The sequence below is a fragment of the Diceros bicornis genome, chromosome 35 (assembly GCF_020826845.1).
Source record: "Diceros bicornis minor isolate mBicDic1 chromosome 35, mDicBic1.mat.cur, whole genome shotgun sequence".
Taxonomy (NCBI): domain Eukaryota; kingdom Metazoa; phylum Chordata; class Mammalia; order Perissodactyla; family Rhinocerotidae; genus Diceros; species Diceros bicornis.
This window is the reverse complement of record NC_080774.1, coordinates 24,882,619-24,900,301: the sequence shown is the minus strand read 5'-3', so window position 1 is coordinate 24,900,301 and position 17,683 is coordinate 24,882,619. Positions and strand designations below refer to the sequence as shown.

The 17,683-nt window shown below is 38.5% G+C and overlaps 1 protein-coding gene across 19 annotated transcripts in view; it reads right to left on the bottom strand.

The window, feature by feature from the left end:
• SFI1 (SFI1 centrin binding protein) overlaps positions 1 to 17,683 on the bottom strand; it is a 98,272-nt gene that overhangs the window by 47,371 nt on the left and 33,218 nt on the right. For 16 of the 19 annotated variants that reach the window (XM_058531822.1, XM_058531825.1, XM_058531820.1 and 13 more), the window contains 4 exons: positions 13,911 to 14,021; positions 12,647 to 12,741; positions 5,187 to 5,304; positions 3,146 to 3,248 (listed from right to left, as the gene is read on the bottom strand). In XM_058531822.1, coding sequence (XP_058387805.1) covers positions 3,146 to 3,248; positions 5,187 to 5,304; positions 12,647 to 12,741; positions 13,911 to 14,021 — 427 coding nt within the window. The remainder of the gene's footprint in view (positions 1 to 3,145; positions 3,249 to 5,186; positions 5,305 to 12,646; positions 12,742 to 13,910; positions 14,022 to 17,683) is intronic. The other 3 variants (XM_058531838.1, XM_058531837.1, XM_058531836.1) reach the window with 1 other exon arrangement.

Sequence of the window (17,683 nt, the reverse complement as noted above, 5' to 3'; positions counted from 1 at the left end):
ATAAGCATCTGCAAAGATGCTGGGCCTCACCAGGAATCAGTGACATAAAAACTAAAGCAACAATGAATTATCACTTCATACCCACCAAATTGGTGAAAATGACTAAGTCTGGTAATGCAAAGTGCTGGCAAGGCTGAAGAAATAGGAACTGAAACGTTAGCACATGAATCAGCACAGCACTGGAGAGCAATAGGGCGATACTTAATAAGGATGAAGAGATGAACAGCCAATGACTCAACAATTTCACTTCTAGGAACCAGACTAGAGAAACTCTCAGACTCTTGCACAAAGATATATGTCTAAGAATGCTCTCTGCAGCACTGCTGTAATTGCAAAAAGCAGAAGTAATTACTGGTCCATCAGCAGTGAACAGATAAACTGTGCCTTATTCATACAATGGCATATATACACACTTAATAGATCTCTACATATCAACACGGATAAACCTCAAAAATATACTGTTGCATGAAAAAAGCAAGCTGCATGGGCTGGCCCCGTGGCTTAGTGGTTAAGTGCGTGTGCTCCGCTACTGGCGGCCTGGGTTCAGATCCCGGGCGCGCACCGACGTACCGCTTGTCCGGCCATGCTGAGGTCGCGTCCCACATACAGCAGCTAGAAGGATGTGCAACTATGACATACAACTATCTACTGGGGCTTTGGGGAGAAAAAGGAGGAGGATTGGCAATAGATGTTAGCTCAGAGCCAGTCTTCCTCAGCAAAAAAAAAGAGGAGGATTAGCATGGATGTTAGCTCAGGGCTGATCTTCCTCACAAAAAATAAATAAATAAATAAAAGAAAAAAGGAAGCTGCAAAGTAAATGTACAGTATGACACCATTCATAAATTTAATAACAAAGCCAGAACATCTATTCTTTATGGATATGAATGCACACATTTTTACACGTAAAAAAGAATATAAGACACGATGATGCCAGTATCAGGGTAGGGGCTATCTCTGAGGAGGAAAGGCAGCAGAAGGGAGGAAGAGTAGGGCTCCAGCAGCGTCCGTTACATTAAATTCTGGGGCCAGTTTGGAAAATGCTAACACCTTTTAAATCTAGGTGGTGGGTACTTGGATATCTATTAATATTTTAATAAATGTTTTATATTTAATGTTTCTATGTTTGAAGTACATTAATTTAATTTTTAAAAATTTCACGTATCTCATGATGTCTGCCCTGTCTAATTCAGAGACACTATGAGGAGTAAGAGAAACGACTTAAGTGTAAGTTCTTGGTAAACCATATGGTACTTATCGGACACAAGGCATTATTACTTAAAATCTGTACAATAAAATCTGGGTCTAAGAGTCTCATATAGTTTTTGGTCCATATCATCTTGATTACTCACATTTTTCATTAGATTTGATTCTGAATGACTTTTGGCTGTTTTATAAGTTAAATCCAACCTCAAACCATGAAAACCTGCTATTATTAAAAATATTCAGTGAAATCTGCTTTGCAAGCTTTCAAGACAACTGTCAAAAGGGAATTCTAAAAAGTGTTCTGAGCAACAGTAGCATCAGTAGAATGAGTTTATAGGCTTATTTTTTTTTTTTATAATTTTATTTATTTATTTATCCCTCAAAGCCCCAGTAGATAGTTGTATGTCGTAGTTGCACATCCTTCTAGTTGCTGTATGTGGGACGCAGCCTCAGCATGGCCGGAGAAGCGGTGCGTAGGTGTGCACCTGGGATGCGAACCCCGGCCGCCAGCAGCGGAGCGCGCGCACTTAACCGCTAAGCCACGGGGCCGGCCCTATAGGCTTTCCAAGTGGCTATCTGAAAGGGGAGAACACTCAGATAGTTGTGGTCCATCAGTGACAGAAAATCAGTCTCATTATGTTCCTATGTTTACAGCATTTTCACATTTGTTAGTTTCATCTCCCTCCTGCGATTACAAGACTATTAAGGCAATGCAGCAGGATGGTTTAAATCCTGGCTCTGACATTTACTAGGTGTATGACCCTTGTTCAAGCTATTTAGCCTTCCTAATTTTCTCAATAATAATATAAGATTTAAAAAAAGAAAGATTATGAAAATTAAATGAGATAATGCATGTAAAGCACTTAGTCCAACACCCAGCACAAGTAAGACCACAATAAATGCTATTGCTGCTGCTGTTGTTACTGTTATTATTACTGGCAAGACCTCAGACCCCTTGCTATTGCCTCAGAAGACCTCCTAAGTTCAGGGGTCAGCAAACTTTTTCTTAAAGTGTCAGATAATATTTTAGGCTTTGCAGGCCATACAGCCTCTGTTGTAACTACTTAACTCTGCCGCTGTAGCCTGAAAGCAGCCTTAGACAATACAGAAATGAATAGGTATAACTGCTTCCCAATAAAACTTTATTTACAATACACAGCAGGCCAAATCTGACCTGTGGGCCAGTTTGCTGACTCCTGATCTAGATGATTACATGTGCTATTTGCATGTGATCTCCAATACTGCATATACGTGCATGGGTGATGCAATATGTTGTCAGATTAAAAAGATATTACTCCTACATTTAGTAAGAGGCACTTCTTTTTTTCCTCTTCCCTGTCTTAGTCTCTATAACTGACTTGGCAGCCCTGTAAGTACCCAGCAGACACAAAAAAAGTGACAGAAATTCAGAGTCTATCAAAGGCCATAAGAAAGCTTCACCATGGCATAGCCGGTACAGATGTTAGGCCTTTATAACTGACCAAAAGCTAGTGGCTTCTCCACAAGAAACTTCTAAGATAAGCAAAATTATACAAGAAAAGTAGCCGTTTTCTTTTCAGTCTTAGTTTCTTTTCTGCCCTCATTATTTTCCAATTTGCTGTAGGAAAATAATAATGAAGAAATAAAGAATATACTGCTGTTTCTTTAAACATATTTATAACTAATTCATAAATTCCTTTCCAGCTCCACCATTAACAGATGCTTTCTAAAAACCACTCATAATAACATCTAGCATATTCCGATTAGCAGCCTCTGTTGAAGAACCCAGGCTTCCATGTTGCTCCCCACCTCCTCCTCAGCCCCATGAGCCACAGCGAGGGCCCAGCAGAGAGGTAGCAGCATGACGGACGGCTTTCTGCTTGGGAGTCTGACCCCACCCTCTGTAGGTGTGGGGTTTGACAACAGGACAGAGGACACCGAAACCCAAGTCTGCTGGACTCACCTGCAGCTGGAGGCTCAGGGCTCTGTGCTTCACAGCTGAGGCATGGAGAGCATGACCCACACGGACCTGTCCCAGTCGCTGCCTCCACTCACTCCACCACACCCTGTCAAAGAGCAAATCGAAGATGGAACCAGTCAGAAAACCACCCAGAAAAGAGAAGGGCAGTGAAGGCTGGACCTCAGACCCTCAGCTCAAGTCCCTCTGCCTCATGGTGCCATCTCTAGATTGTCATCTGTTAGAGCCACTGCTGAAGAAAACAGCTGAGAAACAATCTTAGAGTTGCCAATTAAGGGTTAGAAACCAACAGTTCCTAAAGTCAGATCCAGCCTTAGAGACTAGAGACCTGCTCTGTTTGGCCTACACAGGTTTTTGTGTTTTTTTGTTAAATGAGTTTTTGCCAACATTTAAAAAATTAGAAGATTTCACAGCATAATCAGCAGGAAAAAAGTGGCTTTTAGATTTTCAGTCTTGATGGACCCCTTCCCTTCCTACCATCTGGCCAGGTTTCATTCCAGTCTCGGTTTCCTTTCTGCTTATTTTCTAATTTGCTGTAGGAAAACAGTAATGAGGAAATGAGAGTTTGCGACCTCTGCTTTCCAGAAACACTCACCTTGCCTGATCACTCTAACCCACCAAAATCTCGTTCCTCCTAGGCCATGCTTAGCTGTATCACTCACCCCAAAAATCTCAAGCTATCTTGCATTATTACTTATCTTTTTAAGCACTTAGGGAATTATAAGTTCCCTGAATGCAGCCCCAGCACCCAATAGAGTACCAGGAACATTTTAAACCCTCAATAAACATACACTGTATAAATAAAATTATGTAAAAATATCCCCCATAGACTCCAGTAGAATTGCATACTTATTAAGCATTTAAATATATTTGCTGAATAGATTTTATTTATTTTATTTTATTTATTTATCTTTTGGTGAGGAAGATCGGCCCTGAGCTAACATCTGTTGCCAATCTTCCTCTTTTTGCTTGAGGAAGATTGTCCATGAGCTAACACCTGTGCCAATCTTCCTCCATTTTGTATGTGGGATGCCGCCACAGCATGGTTTGATGAGCAGTATGTAGGTCCACGCTCAGGACCCGAACTTGTGAACCCTGGGCTGCCAAAGCCGAGTGCACGAACTTAACCACTACGCCACTGGGCCGGCCCCCTGGGTAAATTTTAAATAACTTCTTTATGTCCATGGATGATCTGGATACTATGCTAAATACTTCACAGATATTACCTTATTTATTTCCCATGACAACTCTGAAAGATACTTAATGGCGTGCCTATTTCACAGATGAGGAAGGTGAGACTTGGAGAGGTGAAATGACCCAATAATATATGTTGGAGCAGGGATTTGAATCCAAGTCAGTCCAGCTGCAAAGCCTCTGCTCTTATCCATACTATACACAGGGCCCAGCTCTTTTGGGCAGGAACTGAGCTTTTAATATGCTGCCATTCAGGGCACCAGAGGACCACTAGAGACAACGTACAGCGGAATCAGTCCCATTATAAAGCAGCTCATTGTTACACACGTCTAGCTTTCAAAGCGGACTAACTCAGGTCCCTCCACTGTGTGGACAAGGCTGATGAGATGCAGGGCAGGGCAGCAGTTAAGAGCACAGGCTTTGTCTTCAGAGAGATGGGTGGGTGAGCCCTAGTCTTGCCAATTACAACTGACATGAGCTCAGGCAAGTTACTCAACCTTTCTGAGACTTACTGTATATCCTAATCTGGACAATAACAGTACTTATTTTATAGTTTATGGTGAGGATTAAATGAGACACTTTACATTAAGAAATTAACACACACAAATTTAAAACAGGGTTTAGAACATAGTAAGTACTCAATTGGTGTTACTTATGATTAAGCGAAAACCTGATCTTATAGTTGAACAAGTTATCAATAAATATTTATTAGCCATCAATTATGTTCGAAACATTATTCTTAAGTGAGTTTTTATGCTGCTTTCCAGCATTATAAAGCAAGGCTGAGGTAAAATGACTCCTGTTGATCTGTAGGGCAATTGAGCGCACTCACCACAAAATACTCCGCTGCCTAAACTCCAGGGCGGTCGTCTGCATCTGAAGTTTGGTCCTACGAAAAACCACGTAGATCAACCAGGACTTCCAGGCCTGTCGCATCTTGCGCTTTGCATCTAGATGCACCAAAGAGATTTTTCAAAAAGGTGTAGGAGGAGATGGATTACTCTGGGTTATAATAAAAGCTCAAAGGCTCTCTGTATGCGTCCCTCCTTTGAACATCTAAATTCCTCCAGCCTTCAAGTGCCCCCTGCTGGAAAAGTTGTATGAAGCTCTACAAAATTAATAAGGATGCAACTACATGTGCAGAAAAGTAATGACTTTTACAAAACATTTAAAGGAAAATCAATGTACTGCACTGTTCAGAAATCTTTTATTTTAAAAGCCCTCATTTTTTAGAGATATATTCTGCAATATTTACGGATGAAATGATGTAAATAACATATGAAACAAAGAAATGAGTGGGGATATGGATGTAAGAAGACTGGTGTAAGTTGATAATTGTTGAAGCTGGGTGATGGGTACATGGAGGTTCATTATTCTGTCTTTCAATTCTGTAGATATTTTAAACTTTCCATAATATAAAGTTAAAGAAGAAATAATGTCATAAAACTTCCTATTTGAAACAATAATTGTAAAGTAGAATACGCAAGACAAAAGGAAAGGATGCTATCTGTATCTGTTTGTATCTGTTTGAGAAACAGAATAAAAAGGAACAGAAATGATCCTGGAAGAAAGACAATTTACCAGATATGGGGAGTGCAAAGGTCAGTAAGTCTCCCTTTGTGGTAAATTCCATTTTCATTATGAAAGTCATCACTAATGAAGTAAATTTCTTTTCTTTTTAGAACACACAGGAGGAAATAAAATTACTTAAATCATTTTCAGACATGCTCCAAAATATGGTCAGCAGGGCTACAGCTTTAACTTTACATTTAATAGTTGTCAACAAATCAAGTCAAAGTAGGGAGAATTTAACATGTAGCTTCCTCAGGTGCCTCAGACCTCAGGAATCAGCACATCTCTGGCAACCAGGACGAGTATAAGTGCTATGGTTTAGAGTCTGGGCTCCTGAGGCGGACAAGTTGGGTTTCAATATCGACCTTGTCACTTATTAGCTAAGTAACCTTGCACAAGTTCCTTATCTATAAAGTGGTGCCTCCCTTTGAGGTATGTTTGCAAAGAGTAAATGAGATTATCTATGAAAAGTATCTCAAATAAAAACAAGCTGTAACTTTTTGAGTGTGGAACCCGGGAATCTGCATTAACCATTTCTGCCATGCTTTTGATGACAACATGAGAACTATTCTTCCCTAAGGTCTGAAAGTACTTGCAGACTTTTCATTTAGCAGTGCAAGAGTGAATGGACACTCCCTGGGGTCTGTGGGCATGGCCTGAAACAGCTGTCATATGTCAGAAATAACTCTTTATCTTTTTTTTTTTTGTGAGGAAGATCAGCCCTGGGCTAACATTCATGCCAATCCTCTTTTTGCTGAGGAAGACTGGCCCTGAGCTAACATCCATGCCCATCTTCCTCCACTTTACGTGGGACGCCACCAAAGCATGGCCTGACAAGCGGTGTGTCGGTGCGCACCTGGGACCCGGACTGGGGCCACCAGCAGTGGAGCGCGCGCACTTAACTGCTACGCCACGGGACTGGCCCAGAAATAACTCTTTTTATCTTAAAAATTCAAGGGACTTTTCCTTCTACTCTGTAGTATAGCTGTATTTGTTGTAACTTTAAATAACAATATAAGACAGCAGAATGCACATTCCTCAAGTAAATATGGAACATTTACAAGATAGAACATATTCTGGGCCACAAAAAAAACCTGAATAAATTTAAAAGAACTGAAGTCATACTGAGTTTGTTCATCCTAATGAATAAACTAGAAAACCAATAATAGAAAGATATTGGAAAATCCCCAATATAGGACTAAACACCCTTCTAAATAATCCACAGGTCAAAAAAGGAAATCTTAAAGGAAATTATAAAAAATTTTTTACTGAATGAAAACAGAACTGCAAATATTAAAATCTGTGGATGCAGTGAAAGCACTGCTTAAAGGAAACTTTATAGCAATAAATGCTTATGTTAGAAAAAAGGAATGGTCTCAAATCAATAATCTCAGCTTGTACCTTAAGAAACTAGATTGAATCCCACCATGGTTGCCAAAAGAAAAAAAAGGAAACTAGAATAAGAAGAGCAAATTAAAAACCAAATGTTGCAAAAGTGAGATAATAGAGATAGGAACAGAAATCAAGGAACTTGAAAACACAAAAACACCAGAGAATATCAATGAATGCAAAAGCTGGTTATTTTAAAAGATCAATAAAATTGATAAAGCTCTAGCCAGAGTGACCAAGAATAAAAGGCCAAAGACACCAATTACCAATATCAGGAATGAAAGAGGGGCTATCACTACAGACTCTGAAAACACTAAATTACAATAATGAAATACTTCAAATGACTCTATGCCCATAAATTCGAGAACACATTTGAAATGGACCAATTCCTTGAAAAACACAACCTACCAAAAGTCATTCAAGAACCTGAGTAGTCTTATATCTATTAAAAAACTTGAATTCAAAGTTTAAAACACTCCAACAAAGAAAAGTCCAGGCCCAGATGGTTTCAACTGGAGAATTTTACTATACATTTAAGGAAGAAATAATACCAGTTCTACAAATCTGAAAATAGAAGAGGGTAAAACACTTCCCAACTCATTCTATGAGGCCAATATTATCCTAAACCAGAACCAAAGACATTACAACAAAAGAATACTATAAATCAACATCCCTCATAAACAAAGACATAAAAATTCTCAACAAAATATTAGCAAATTGAACCCAGCAATATATAAACAGTGGCATTAATTTGAGGAATATATGGCTGGTTCAAAATTAAAAATCATTCTATGTAATTCACCATACTAAGGAACTAAAAAAGAAAAGCCATATAATCATCTCAATAAATACAGAAAAATTATTTGACAAAATTCAACATCTATTAATGATAAAAATGCTCAGAAAATTAGGAATAAAAGAGAACTTCCTTAACCTGATAAAGGACACTTAAAAAAAACCTACAGTTAACATCATACTTAATGGTTAAAGACTGAATGCTTTTCCCCTTTAATCAGGAACAAGGAAAGAATGTCCACTCTCACCACTCCTATTCAATATCAAGCCCTAACCAGTGCAATAAAAAGAATCTGGAAAGCAAGGAATAAAACCGTCTCTGTTTGAAGATTACTGTCTGCGTAGAAAATCCCATGGAATCTATAAAAAAGCTCCTAGAACTAATTAATGAATTTAGTAAGGTTGCAGGATATACAAGATCCATATGTAAAACCACAGAACTTTTAGAAGAAAACGTAAGAGAAAATCTTCATGACTTTGGGTTGGATAGAGTTCTTAGACACGACAAAAACACAATCCATAAAAAAAAATTGATAAATTGGACTTCACCCAAATTAAAAACTTTTGCTCTGCAAAAGACACTGTTAAGAGAACGAAAAGATAAGCCACCAACTGGGAGAAAATATTTGCAAATCATGCTTTTGACAAAAGACTTGTAACCAGAATATATTAAAAAAAAACAACTCTCAAAACTCGACAAGAACACACACAACTCCATTTACAAGGATAAAAGATCTTGAACAGGCACTTCACTGAAGAAGATATACAAACAGCAAATAAGCACAGGAAAAGATACTTAACATCATTAATCACTAGGGAAAGCAAATTAAAACCTCAGTGAGATACCTCTACACACCTATTAGTATAGTTAAAATTTTATTTTAAATGGCAATACCAAGTGCTGGTGAGGATGCAGAGCAAGCAGAGCTCCTATAAATCACTGGTGGGAATGAAAAATGGTACAGCTGCTTTGGAATACAGTTTGGCAGTTTCTTATAAAGCTAAACATACACCTACTATATGATCTAGTAATCCTATGCTGGCATAACCTACCCAAGAGAAGTTCACACAGAAACCTATACATGAATGTTTATGGCAACTTTATTCATAATTGTGTAAAATTGGAAACAACTCATGTCCTTCAACTGATGACTGGATAAACAAACCCTGGTACATTTATACAATGGAATACAACTCAGCAATAAAAAGAACTACTGACGTAGACAACAACTTGGATGAATCTCAAATGCATTATGCTGAGTGAAAGAAGGCAGAGTCCAACGGCTACAGACTATATGATTCCCTTTATATGACATTCTAGAAAAGGAAAATCTATAGTGATAGAGAAGATCAGTGGTTTCCAGGAGTCAAGTAAGAGGGAGGGTGCTATGGAGGGTTAGCACAAGGGAATTCTGTCAGGAGCGATGGAACTGTTCTGTCTCTTGATTGTACTGGTGGTTATACAACTACGTATTCGTCAGAACTCACAAACCTGTACACCAAAAAGTGAATCTGTGTGTAAATTAAAAAATAAACAACAAGTCAACATAAGTTACTTACCAGCTATCTACTGAAACAATGCATCTGGTTCTATAACTAAGAGGCCTGGGTAAGAGCTTCTTATACTTTGGGAACACAGGGGAAGAAAGAACCCACTGTGCTGGAGAATATGAGGGAAAGCTGCATAGGGAAGGTGACATTTAAAATGAGCCCGATGGAGGAACTGCAGGGATAAAGATGGAAAGATACGGAAGAGCCCACTCAGTGCGTCAAGGACGTGGGTGTACGGGAGGGCACGGCAAGGGAACAGGTGAAGACCTTGTCTGCTACATCAAGGAGTGCTGACTTTGTTCTGTAAGCAAAGAGGAGCCAAATGAACTTTTATGCACAGGAATGACATGGTCTTATCTATGTCCTAGCACTCCTGTAGCTATGTGCACCACGAGACAGGGGAGAAAATAAATGCAGGGAGATCAAAGAAGAAATACTTAATAACACTCTGGGGAAAAGATAGGATTAATCTCAGGCAGTGGCAAAGAAAAGAAGGTGAGTGCAGGTGATACCTCAGAGGAACATCTTATAAAAGTAGATAACTGAATGACATGAGGCATGAGGAACGGACAAGTCATTCTTATGTAAAGCTTCTCACTTTGCTAGGAAAAGTAGGAGGACAAGCAGGTCTAAATGAGGGGGAGTTGACAAGTTGTATTTGTGACTTGCGAGTTTGAGATGCCTGCAGGGCATTCATGTGGAATGGCGAAGAGGCAGCTGCTAATGCAGGCTGCATTAGCATTTTGGAACTCAGTGCCTTTCTCCCTTAGACTCCCCAAGTGGGTTTCCCGGATCAACTCACAGAGAAACCAGACACTGACCAGAGTTAAACTGGCCACAAGATCACTAACGGGCAACCTGGGCAAAGCAGATCAGAAGTGAGTAAGAGAGACAACACTCCCAGGCGCCATGAGAAAACACAGCCAACATCCTGCATCAGCAGGGCAGGAACAGTCAGTTCACACAAATTGTGCTTAAATGAGTTGTAGCCATGCCACATGGAGAAAACAATGGAGTTCTGATCATACACGAGTCTCTACTCAGATGTCACACATTCTGGAAAACATGAAACGGAACTGAAAAAAATCTTCCCTTTGACCCAGAGTTATTCTCTCTCAGAGATAATGTGTTTGCTCTTCCCAAGAGCTTCTGCAAAAGTAAATGTGGGTTCTCAGTAAACTAGGAAAAGAGGGATCTTCCTCAACTTGATAAAGAATATCTACAAAAAACCTACATTATACTTAATGGTGAGAAACTCGAAGCTTTCCTACTAAGATCAGGTACAAGGCAAGGATGTCCCCTCTCACTACAACATCCTACTAGAAATTCTAGTAATGCAATAAGACAAAAAAAAAGGCTATAGAAGGTATACAGATTGGAAAGGAAGACATAAAACTGTCTTTGTTCACAGATGACATGATTGTTTATGTAGAGAATCCAAAAGAATCAACAAAAAAAATTCCTGGAACTAATAAGCAGTTATAACAAGGTTGTAGGATACAAGATTAATATATAAAAGTCAATCGCTTTCCTATATCCCAGCAAAGAAAAAGTGGAATTTGGAATTAAAAACATAATACCATTTACATTAGCAGCCAAAAAAAGGAAATACTTAGGTATAAATCTATCAAAATATGTACAAGATCTATATAAGAAAAATTGCAAAACTCTGATGAACAAAATCAAAGAACTAAACAAATGGAGAGCTATTCCATGCTCCTGGATAGGAACACTTAATCCATGAAAGAAAAAATTGGTAATCTGGATTTCATTAAAATTAAAAACTTCTGCTTTGCAAAACACGATGTCAAAGGAATGAGAAGACAAGTATAGTCTGGGAGAAAATATTCGCAAAAGACACATCTGATAAAGGACTACCATCCAAAATATAGAAAGAACTCTTAAAATTCTCAACAAAAAAATAAACAACCCAATTAAAAAACGGCAAAAGACCTTAACAAACACCTCACCAAAGAAGCTATATAGATGGCAAATGAGTAGATAAAAAGATAATATATCATCATATCATCAGTGAAATGAAAATTAAAACAAGATACCATTTCACACCTATTAGAATGGCCAATATCCAGAACACTGACAACAATGAATACTCACGAGGATGTGCAGCAACGGGAATTCTCATTCATTGCTGGTGGAAATGCAGAATGGTGCAGCCACTTTGGAAGACAGTTTGGTGGTTTCTTACAAAACTCAACATACTCTTAACTATACAATCCAGCAATTGCACTCCTTGGTATCAACCCAAATGAGCTGAAAACTTATGTCTACACAAAATCCTGCACACAGATGTTTACAGCAGCTTCATTCATAATTGCCAAAACTTGGAAGCAACCAAGATATCCTTCAGTAGGTGAATGAATAAACTGTGGTACATCTAGACAATGGAATATTATTCAGCACTAAAAAGAAATGAGGTATCAAGCCATGAAAAGACATGAGGGATAAATGCATATTACTAAGTAAAAGAAGCCAATGTGAAAAAGTTATGTATAATTGCAAATCTATGACATTCTAGAAGAGGCAAATCTCTGCAGACTTTAAAAAGATCAGTGGTTGCCAGGGGTTGGGGGTGGAGAGAAGGATGAATAAGTGGGGCAGAGAGGATTTTTAGGGCAATGAAAATACTTTCTATGATACCATAATGATGGATACATGTCATTATACATTAGTCCAAACCCACAGAATGTACACTACCAAGAGTGAATCCTAATGTAAACTATGGCCTTGAGATAATCATCATGTGTCAATGTAGGTTCATCAATTGTAGCAAATGTACCACTCTGGTGGGGAATGCTGACAATGGGGGAGGTTGTGCATGTGTTGGGGCTGGAGGCATATGGGCAATCGCTGTACCTTCCCCTCAATTTTGCTGTGAACTTAAAACTCTCTAAAAAAATAGTCTTAATAAAGGAAAGAAAAAGTAAATGTGGGCATTTTCTTTAGACATGTATTTCCTTTTCTCACCATGATCCTCAGCTTTTATGTACTTGTTCCTCATCTCCTGCTGCTGATGCACATAGGTGTTCCAGGTCTGGAACATCAGGTTGTACAAGTAATATCTGAGGAGCCAAAAAAGCAAATGGCATTTTTTTGAAACAAAACAATTCCTTATCTGATATACCTAGTCTATTCTGTACTCGGGAGAAATCAACATGGACACTTCTGACACAAAAAACCCGTATACATATTAAGCTAAAATTGCATTTCCTACAATCATGGTGAAACCTATTTTCCTTCAAGAAGAATCGTTCTCCACAACTTATAGTATCACTGAGGGAAAAAAGGTTTGACTTCTCCGAGAATAACTTCACTTTCAGCATCCACAAAGCTGTGATGTTTGGAACGATAGTCATATCTTAACCATCTTAATCATCCACATTATGTAAAACATTACTTCTCCTTTGCACTAAAACACGGTCAGTGACACTTTTTCCTTTGTCTTTTCCTTCTTGATACATACACTACACACATTAAGACTGTCAATCCCTCCATATTTTCACTTTCCTAACACTTGATTTCATACTCTATCAGCTTATTAGAACTACTGAACGTGTCTATATTTTATCTGAACTAGGCATAAATCAGAAACCCTAGCACCAAATACCTAAACATAGAGTGATTATAATGAGTGAATACCATTTTAAAGACATAATGTATGAGATATATTTATTAAATGATAAAATATTTATTATTATTATATTAAATATGACATTTATTTTTTGAAAGGTCTAACAATGTGTACTTGATATAGTTCTCAATTTTTACTTTCTCCTCCACCCATCTCTGGGGAATACGAATGTCAAGGATTAAGAGTTTTTTCCTTCTGTTTCTATTATCTTAATGTCCTATATTGGGCATATATTTTCTCCCATAATCCATATAAATTTAAACAACTTATTATTTTAAAAAACAGAATACTCTCAGAATTAGAAATGATAGAGAAGTGAAAGTCAGTGAGAAAACCCTATCCAAATCATTAGCATGACCAACATATCATGGCTTCTTGAATTAGAAGGGTGTCCCTGTGTGTGTGCACTCATGTGCACATGTGCGCTCATGAGCGTGTGTGCTTGAGTTTAACTTAGGACTTTGATCTTGCTTACTCCAAAAAGAACTTGAAGAAAAAAATGATTAAAAATTTTTCTCCTTTTGACCAGAAACATGCCAACAAGCAATTATTTGATAATGTGTATCAGTAAAACTGAAGTAATATAATATGAAATCCGACCTGTAGTGACAGTCAGCTCGAACACAGAGTTTCCACTCTCGATGGGAGACCCACCACTCTTCTTTCCATTCTTCAAAGACCTTCCGTAGTATTTTTTGCTCATAGTAAAACCTATGGCAAAGAAAAAAATCAGAGAGAGAGCTGGAGCTGATATTTACTCCCAATTCACAGTCTCATGTTGTTATTGCTTTCTCAGAGAAAAGTGTGGCTCATTATTTGGTAACACCAAAATATATTAAAAATAGATAGGTTTAACTTTTTCAGACCAAACTTTAGAGCCACTTAAATTAGAAATGAGGCTAAAAAATTTTATACTACAAATCTTACCAATTAAAGATGTTAAAGTCAAATAAAAATCTGACTTTTCACATACCATGAGTTGAGAATTATCATTTTTAATTTTTTCATTCGCCAGACTAAAAAATATTTTTGGTTCGTAAAAAGTAGTAGCTACACTTTTCATTTACATACCTAGGAGATTAAAAGTTATAAAATAAGCAAATGCCTAAAGGTATTCCTAATACCTAACAGGAACAGAGCATATTAGTTTAACTGAAATCTGGCCGGGGGAGTTATAACAGCAGATGATAAGTAAGAGAAAATAAAGATGGTAAAAAGAAGAGCAGTGACAGACTGTGTTGATGCTAACAAGGCACACTGTCTAGATGATTGATGACTCAAGATCTCTGGTCCTATCAACCACTTTCAATTTCTTTTCATGGTTCTGCAGGTTACTAATATGTCTTCATCCTCACCCACTTATAGTTTTTTTTTTTTTTTTTTGTGAGGAAGATCAGCCCAGTGCTAACATCTGCCAATCCTCCCCTTTTTGCCAAGGAAGACTGGCCCTGGGCTAACATCCATGCCCATCTTCCTCCACTTTATATGGGACACCACTACAGCATGGCTTGACAAGCGGTGCGTCAATGCGCGCCCGGGATCCGAATTGGCGAACCCCAGGCCGCTGCCGCGGAACGCACACACTTAACCTCTTGCGCCACCAGGCCGGCCCCCACTTACAGTTTTAAAAAACTGGCCTGCAAAGATGTACATGGGGAAATTTACCTCACTATTATTCTTAATAATAAAAAAAGAAAGAAAAAAGCACCACAAATGCTCATCAAAATAGGACAGGTTACATTCAATCAGTGTCACATAGTCATTTTCTATGAATGAAGTAGTGCTAAGGACACTGAAATGGACAGATGCCCAAAAAAGTTGGTAGCTGAAAAAATGAAGTTACTTCACAGTATGTATGATACCATTTTTAAAAAATTAATATTTTTTTTGCTAAGAGAGCAAATCCTAAGAGTTCTTATCACAAGGAGAAAATTTTTTTCCTTTTTTCTTCTTTTCTTTTTATTATATCTATAAAAGATGGATGTTAGCTGTATCTATTGTGGTAATCTAATTTGACAATATATGTAAGTCAAACATCACGCTGTACACCTTAAACTTATATAGTGATGTACTGTATGTCAATTATTTCATAATAAAACTGGAAAAAAATTACTATTTTTTGTATTTCCAGTATCCATATGTTGGAATTAATATAATATACACCAAATATCTCTACATAAAATGTGTGCACACATATGTATTTGCATATATACATATGTATGTATGTTTATATATATAAATGATTATATTACATATATTGAAAGTCTGGAAAGATCTCCAGAATACCAAAGTATTACCAGTGCTTCTCTCTCAGGTGGGATTATAGGATACTGGGGTTCCCTACACTACACATTTCTGTAGTTTGAAAGTTTTTTTAACAACAGTTTTGTTCATAATTGTTAAAAATTATAATGGAAAAGAACCACTTCCATTTGCACATGTACTTCCTTTTACCATCTACTATTTACAGCAAATACAATTCAAAAGGTGTAAGCCCACAAAGAGAAAGAGAATAAGAGTAACAATGATAGACAAGAGATGTGAACAAATTTTAGATGATGGAAAGCAGGCAGGCAAGTGGCAACTGAAGCAACATATCAGAGAGAGCAGAGGACTAAGAGGTGGGGGAGTTAGGAAGCAACCAGTTGGTGGCACAGGCCCCAGAAAGGCCTGGGAATGAGAGACATCAGGAAGTGGGGAGCCCTGGGTGAAGATGAAAACACAGGATAGTTTGCAAGACTGTGGTAAGAAGCAGTTAGGCCTCTGGATCCTGTTATTCACCCAGAGACTCAGGTTTATCTCTGGAGAGGTTGAACTAGAGGGGCACTAGACTCTAGAATTCCAGGCAGAGCTCTGGAGAGGGTCCTAAACCGACAGTCTACATACTGAACAGTGAGACCCACATTCCCTCTCCCCTGCTTGCAACCACACTTATAACCACCCCACCCTAGGAGTCTGGAGGATTCTTCTGCTCTGGGGAAAACTGATCAACCTAAGGAAAAAGGCCTTCAGATACTGACAGTTGGAGGTCCTTCAGTGAAAGTGTCTGGTCTCTGCTTTAAAAGTCTAAAGTGAAGCCCTTGATGTATAAGTCCCTATGTATACATATAGAAGCTTCCAAAATCAGCGTTTTAATGCCTAACTCAAAGATGAACAGACAATAAAAGGATGTCTTGACATTTGAGGGAAGGTTCCAACAGGAGACAGTGACCAAAAGCACACAGAAATGAGAAGCTCAGAAGAAACAGACAATACGAGCAGACAAAAATCTTAAAAACAAACAAATCACTACATTATCTTCAAAAAATTATAAGTCTCCAGGATGTTATTTTTTAAAAAAGGAACACTCACAGAACAAAAAAGAGCTCTTGGAAATTAAAAATGTGACAGCGGAAATGAAAAAAAAAAAAAAAGATTCACAGACAGGTAAAACAAAAGTTGATTGACCTTGGAGGCCACAGTAAGGACTCTGGCTCCTACTCTCTGCAGGACAGGAAGCCACGCAAGGTCCGAGCAAAAGAGTGACGTGACTTGATTTACTCAGATCAACTGCTGGGAAGAGACCGACCAGGAGCAAGACTGGAAGCAGGAGACCAGCAAGCAGGTTAGTGGAGTCACTCAGGGGAGAGATGATGACAGCTTGCATCAGAGTGGTAGCAAGTGGAGGTGCTGAAAAGAGGTTGGAGTCTGAATATATTTTGAAGGTTGAATCAACATAATTGGCATCTAGCGTTTTAAATTGGGGTGTGAGAGAACAAGAGGAGTCAAGGATGACTCCCAGGTTTCTGATGTGAGTACCTAGAAGGATGGGAGTTTCCATTAACTGAGACGGGGAAGACTCAGCAGGGAGGTTTGTGGGGAAGATCCAGATTTTGGTTTTGGACATATTGAGTTGTGACGTCTATCAGACACACAGTAGAGCTGTCACATATGGAGCAGTCCGAGTTCGAGGGAGAGGTCTGGGGTGGGTGTGTACCTTTGGGAATCATGATGAGATTGCCATGGTTGTGAGGTAGACAGAGAGCCAGTGCAAGGACTGAGTGTGGGGTATTTAGACGCGGAGGAACCAACAAAAGAGAATTAGAAGGAGCCGTCAAAGAGCTAGAAGGAAAACTACGAGAGAATGGTAACCTGCAAGCTGTGAGAAGAAACGGCTTCTTGAAGAAGGCAATGATGGACTGTCTAATGCTTGGCAGGTCAAGAAAGAGGAAGTTTAAGAATTTACTATGAATTTTAGCAAATTTAGTGACCTTAACAAAAAGTTTTCGTGCAACAGTGGAATCAAAAGCCTCCTGGGATGGATTTAAGAGAGACTGCAAGAAGAGGTCCTGGAGACATTGAGAATGGCCAGGAGATTTGATGTAAAGGGGAAC